The sequence below is a fragment of the Chrysochloris asiatica genome, unplaced genomic scaffold, assembly GCF_000296735.1.
Source record: "Chrysochloris asiatica unplaced genomic scaffold, ChrAsi1.0 scaffold00069, whole genome shotgun sequence".
Classification (NCBI taxonomy): Eukaryota; Metazoa; Chordata; class Mammalia; order Afrosoricida; family Chrysochloridae; genus Chrysochloris; species Chrysochloris asiatica.
Window position 1 is genome coordinate 10,596,161 of NW_006408587.1, and position 7,092 is coordinate 10,603,252.

At 37.3% G+C, this 7,092-nt stretch overlaps 1 protein-coding gene across 1 annotated transcript; it reads right to left on the reverse strand.

Annotated features, from left to right (window-relative positions):
- Window positions 1–3,783: 3,783 nt before the first annotated feature.
- Window positions 3,784–4,743, reverse strand: LOC102835335 (olfactory receptor 13F1-like). Its single transcript, XM_006864742.1, has one exon. The coding sequence runs from the start codon at window positions 4,741–4,743 to the stop codon at window positions 3,784–3,786; it is 960 nt and encodes a 319-aa protein (XP_006864804.1).
- Between the last annotated feature and the right edge of the window lie 2,349 nt (window positions 4,744–7,092).

Below are 7,092 nucleotides of genomic sequence, written 5' to 3' on the forward strand. Positions count from 1 at the left end.
TCTTAATACCTGCTTTTAGTTCATTTGACAAATATTTAAAACACTTAGATTTTCAGCAGTCTTGAAGGAAGCAGGGATGCAGCCGAGCACAAAATTGGAAAAGTGATACAAGCACACCATAGCTACATAAACAAATAATAACTAATATCTCTTCAGACAGCCACTGTTCCCATGATAAAATTAAGTGCTAAGAAAGTATTTGGGGGTCAATGGTCTTTTAAGTAGTAGTTTTGCTATTATTAATTTCTTCTGTTTTCTTTAATTTAAAAAATATATTTTGTATGTTTTCCTTAAAGTAGTTTGTTAGCTTCTGTGTTTACATACCATTTAATAACTAAACCATTTAAAATAAATAATATATATCTAAATTTTGATATATGATACTCAAGGTCTTGATATTTTTAGTATCGTATGAGGGAATTTCAAAAAGTTTGTGGAAAAATTCCATGATCTTTTAATTGCATTTTTCCATGATCTTTTAGAAGCCTTTCACATCATTCTAATTCTAATTTCCTCTTTCTTGTATCCAAATGTAACTTAAAAATATGTCTTTGCTTTACATTTTTCAAATTTTAGCTTTAAGTGTTTATCAATTTATAATATACTGTGATTTGAAAATACAATTTTACAGTTTCTATTTTTTAAGCTAATGAGAATTCTGTTCATTGTGATCATCTGTCCGAAGATATCACATGGCATAGTAGAATTTAAAATGACCCCCCCCCTCCCCACCGCAACCCTGAGACCTTCATATGTTAATGCTACTCCTGTGGTTAGCAAATGTAGTATAATTTCTTTTGACTAATTCTAATCACATAAAGCTTTTAAAAGCAGAGAGTCTTCTCTGGCTGATCACAGATGATTAAGTCAGAGAAATTTGAAGTACAAGAAGGCTTCAATGTACCCGTAAGAACTTGAAGATGGCTGGAGCTGTGTGAGGGGGAATGAGATCACATGGCAATGAGAGTCAACCTTGCCTCAGTGTCAGCAAGTAAATGAGGACCCCAATTCTCAGTATATTTAAATAAGCTTTTAAGAATATTTCTCCACACTAATTAAAAATGTGGTGCGGTAGGATCAGCCCTGGACTGTGAACCACAAGGTAGGCAATTCAAACCCACCAGCTGCTCTTTGGAAACCATATACAGGGTTATTAGCAATTGGAACCTATTCAATGACACTTAACAACAATAACAAGTTATAAATTGACTGTATAATTGACTGGACTGCAAGGTCAGTGGTTCAAGCTCACCAGATGATCCTCAGAAACCCTATACAGGGTCGTTATGAGTCAGAAACAACTTGGCAGTAGTTAACAACAACAACAACAGCATCAGGATATTTCAAATTAACTTGAGTTCAGGTTCTTCCTTTTTTCAGTCCACAAATGAATACTGCAGCAAATAAACAGAGTGAAACATTGCATTTACATAATTATTTGAACAAAGTCTCAGGCCCTCTGAAAATTTTCACATTCTTGAATGAGCTCTCCTTTTCCCTGGAATTTTTATAGCAAATTCTGGCAGATAAAACATTTTTTTCCCCATAAATTTGATAAATTATGCTTTGGAATATTTGCATTTCCTTAACATCGAAACATATTATCTACCTATGTGTGTGAGTGTATTGTTGTTGTTAGGTGCTGTCAAGTCGGTACCGACTCATAGTGACCCTATACACAACAGAATGAAACACTGCCTGGTCCTGGGCCAACCTCACAATTGTTGCCATATTTGAGCCCACTGTTGTTGCCACTTTGTCAATCCATCTCGCTGGAGTCTGCCTCTTTTTCTCTGACTCTCTACCTTACCAAACATGATATCCTTCTCCAGTGACTGGTCCCTTTTGATAATATGTCCGAAGTATGAGAGACAAAGTCTGGTCATCCTGTCCTCCAAGGAGCACTCTGGCTGTACTTCTCCCAACACAGATCTGTTTGTTCTTTTGGCAGCCCATGGTATTTTCAATATTCTCCTTCTACACCAAAACTCAAATGCATCAGTTCTTCTACGATCTTCATTATCACTGTCCAGCTTTCACATGTATATGAGGCTATTGAAAATACCATGGCTTGTGTCAGGTGGACCTTAGTCCTCAAGCTGACATCTTTACTCTTCAACACTTCAAAAAGATCTCGGGCAGCAGATTTGCCTAATGAAATGCATCGTTTGCTTTCTTGACTGCTGCTTCCATGAATGTTGATGGTTGATCTGAGAATGGTGGCTCTGTAGGATAAGCACTGGACTACAAAACACAAGGCTGGCAGTTCAAGCCCATCATCTGCTTTGTGGGAGAAAGATGAAGCTTTCTGCTCCAGCAAAGATTTACAGCTTCTGAAGCCCTATACAGGATTGCTATAAGTAGGAACCATCTGAAGAGCACTTAACATCTAAGGAGAAAAAGTTTTCTCATTCAAAGGTAACTTAGATTAAGAACAGCACAGTTCCTACTCATTCAATTATTTCCTCAATCCATTCACTGTTCATTGAGCCATTCCCTGAAAGCTCTCTCTTGCTCAAGCTGGGAACTAATATCAAAGTTATCTACATTCTCTCATCTGCCCTAACCTAAGGCTCAGGCATACTCAGTGTACACTAGCAAGAAGATGCCTACAGAGGTTAAATCACTATCCACATAAATTCAAAGGTTCCTTTGATAAAGAGGAAGTGTTGTGGAAATATAGACTTCATGTTATCCCAACTCCAGTCAGAATGAAAAAGACAAAGAGAAGCTTATCAATCTAGAAAATTTTTAGAATCTTAACTTTTGCAATATTTATGAATACTTCCCCCATATATGTCCTGATGTGGTGCTGTGAGATCAGCACTGGGCTGTGAATCACAAGGCTGGCAGTTCAAATCCACCAGTTGCTCCTTGGAAACCCTGTACAGGGTTGCTATGAGTTGGAACTGACTTAACAGCACTTAACAACAATGTGTAAATTAATATACCCTTTGCCTTGCCATATCATATCTTCAGGGTAGGGATGGACATAGTTTCTTCCTCAACCTTGCTTAGTCAGCTGAGCCTACTCTAAGAAAAATAGGAGAGTGTAGTGATGAATTCACTAAAACTTTGCAAGTATAGCCTGAAAGTATTCTAAACTTATACCTATAGCTACTTCAAGATCTCCAGTGGCTATGCCTCTACCTCATTTCATACACACAACTAGAATTATGCAAACCTTCTGTGATGATGTACACAACCCAAATAACCAAAATCATTTCTACTCTATTTCATCCACTGTAAAACTTTATTGATTTTGTTACATTTTAAAATCTCAGAAATGAAACAGTTGCAAAATTGATGGTATCTTGGTTTTATGAATGATGGTACCTTTGTAACTTTTATTGTATCAACATTTATTTTGCAAATACCTCCTATTTCTTCTTCAATTCAGAGGTTATTGGAAACAACTTACATGAAAATTACTTCAAAATCTACTAGATTCAATATTGCACACTTTTCCTATATTAGTTATAACCATGCCTGATTTGGGCATGAGATGATATAGCTAGTCAAATATGAAAATATAGGCAGGTGTCAATTTTTAATCTTAAATGAATATTCAAGAATGCTAAATACTTTTCTGGAAACATAATTCTGAGCGTCTAAACGACTCATTAATATTAATTTTATTTATAAGGCAAATCAACATGCAGGTTTTAATGGTGAGTTCCTATCATAAATGAGTATTATCCAGGAATTTTGGTTTATGCCAAATATTATGTAGCTTTCTGGATAGTACTGGAAATTATACAGGTGTGTGTGCATATTCAAATATTACCTAAAAATGGAAATTAAGAAAGTACCAAAAGGATTTCTAATGAGCATTTTTTTTACTGCTCCTTTTACCTCTTTGTTCCGTAGACTGTAGATGATGGGATTCAACATGGGGGTTAATCCAGCATATATCAAAGCCATAAATTTATCTACTTCCTGTGAATCTACAGCAGAAGGCTTCAGGTACATAGAAAGAGCTGTCCCATAGAATAAAACTACCACAGTCAGGTGGGATGCACATGTTGAAAAGGCTTTGCTTCTGCCATCCACTGAGCTGATTCTCAGGATATTGGAGAGGATGAAGGCATAAGAGATACAAATGAGAAGCATTGGCATAGGAAGGAGAAGTATGCTGATCACCAGCATGATTAATTGTGCCATGGAGGTATCCACACAAACCAGTTTCAAGACAGCCAGAATTTCACAAGTGAAATGATTGATGATGTTATTGCCACAGAGAGAGAGCGGCAGCACCGACGTAGTTTCCACAAGTGCAGTGAGGCAACCCGTCACCCAGGAGCCAGCTGCAATCTGCAAACAGATCCTCTTGTTCATGATGATGGGATATCTAAGGGGGTTGCAAATGGCCACATACCGGTCATATGCCATCATGGACAGGAGCACACACTCAGTGGACCCCATGGCAAGAGAGAAATACATCTGAGCAGCACATCCTGAGAAAGAAATGGTGTTTTTTCCTGTAACAAAATTTGTCAGCATTGGTGTTAGAGCAGAAGAGGTATACCAGATGTCCAGGAAGGAGAGGTTGCTGAGGAAAAAGTACATGGGGGTGTGCAGGCGAGAATCTAAAATGCTGATGGAGATTATAATAATATTGCCCAGGAAGGTGATCAGGTACATCAACAGACACAACACAAATATGATGATCTCAACTTTTGGGTAGGAGGTAAATCCCAGGAAGAAAAACTTTGTTACAGATGTCCAATTTCCCTGGAACATTTTATTATGTCATGTTAATCTATATCTATGTATAGGAAGGCAAACATCACACATTATTTATAAAAGTAAGATCTCCCTCCTCATTGGCTGGTATTTTTTTCTTCATATGTACTTGTGTTTAAGTGTTTCTATAGCTTGATAACTGTATTAGCAATATATGTTCGAAGGATGTGTCGTTAAGAAGGAAAAATTTTAAACAGGAAGTGAAGAAGACCCTCTAATTCTTATGTTTGTTCTCAAACATTCTTTTGGAGATGTTGGGGTAGAGTCTATTTCAGAAAGAGGAAAAAATACAATCGTATGTTTCCTTTCCAAAACCGTATTTGTAACTGATCTATGGCTATGTTATCTCTTTCCCTCTTTATCACTGAAATGATTTCTTCCCCTGGTCTGGTAAATCTTCTTACTTAAGAACTTTTCTGCTTTCCAAGTTCATGATTTCTTTTGGTACTTCTAGGGATCTGTTCAAAATAATTTGGGAGATTCAATGAATAACTGAAGGTATAGATTTCTGAAGTCACAAAATACTTTGCTAATGAAGACTTTGATCATTTAGACATACCCAGCAGTTTTCTACTTAATCTCAGTAAAATGGTGACAGATATCCACATGGTGAGATGCACATGGGAGAGTTTCTTTCATATCGCTAGAGTTGTCCTGTTCGTGCTCCAGAAATATTCTCCAAAGGACCAGTCATTGGCACAAGAAGGCAATTTAAGTTCTTGTTGCTTATGAAAACTTTACAATTCATGCAACAAATTAAAGTTAGGAGATTACTTGTGCAGGGTTACAACTTGTGAAACCCCAGGGACAATATCCCACGGATCCAATTATAGTTAGAAGCTGGTCTGTTCTAACTAGAGTGTTATTCAAACACCAGGTAAACATACTCTTGTCTACATTGTTTTTGAGAAGGAGAACTTTGCTCCTGCTTGCATGTGAAATTCAGTCAAGCTAGTTACTTTGTATATAATTATGGTTACTTTCTCCTTCTAGCTGAAGGAGGATTTTATAAATTTTATAAGACCAAGGTATGCTTGATGTGGAGCCCAGCCAAGATGGAGGAATGTGAGTTTAAGGAACTCTTCTACTGACCATAATAGCTCAGAGAGATAACTGAAGAAATCAGATGTTCTTCAGGGAAAGCTCATCTGATTTTAAATAGAACCCTTTTTAGGAAATTAGCTCATCATAAAATCATTCTCTTTACGGAAATCGTTCTCTTGACTGAGAATGAGTTCACTTTTAGACCTGATGGGTGAACGATGGCCTTAGACTCGAGTTCCTACAGTTTTCTCCAACCAGCAAACCCAGTCTATTTTATAATCTTGAAGTTTGTTCTACATTTTATCCCACTCTAAGGTTGGTTTGAACCTCAAGGTCAGCGGTTCGAGCTCACCATTTGTTCCTCAGTAACCCTATATAGGGTTGCTAAGGAGCTCTGGTAGCGTAGTGGTTACGAATCGGGCTGCGAACCTTAAGGTCAGCGGTTCGAAACTACCAGCCGCTCCGCGGGAGAAAGATGAGGCTTTCTACTCCCGTAAGGATTTACACCCTCAGAAACCCTGTACAGGGTCGCTATGGGTCGGAACCGACTCGACGGCACTTAACAACAACATGAGTTGAAACTAACTCAAGGGCACTTAACAGCAACAACACAGGCAAAATGTTGAATGATGCAGAAAGCATCAAAAGAAGATGGAAGGAATACACAGAGACCCTGTACTAAAAGAAATGCACAATGTTCAACCATTGCAAGAGGTAACATATGATCAAGAACCTATGATACTGAAAGAAAAAGTCCAAATTGCACTGAAGACATTAACAAACAAAAGATCTCTAAGAACTGACAAAATACAAATTGAAATCTTTCAGTAAGTTGGTGCAACAATGGAGGTGCTCACTCATCTGTGCTTAGAAATTTGGAAGATAACTACCTGACAGTTGATTGGAAAAGATCCATATTTGTACCCATTCCAAAGGGAGGTGATCCAATGGAATGCAGAAATCATCAAACAATATCATTAATATCACCTGAAAGTAAAAATTTGCTGAAGATAATTTAAAAATGTCTGCAATCATACATTGACAGAGAACTGCCAAAAATTCAAGTTGCACATGGAACTAGCGATATCACGGCTGATGTTAGATGATCTTGACTGAAAGTAGAGAATACCAGAAAGATGTTTAATCGTTCTTTACTGACTATGCAAATGTTTTTGACTGTGTGGATCATAACAAGCTATTTATAATATTGCAAAAACTGGGTATTCCAAAATAATTGTGCTCATTAAGAACCTGTACACTTACCAAGAGGCAGTTGTTAGAACAGAACAAGGAGATACTGAA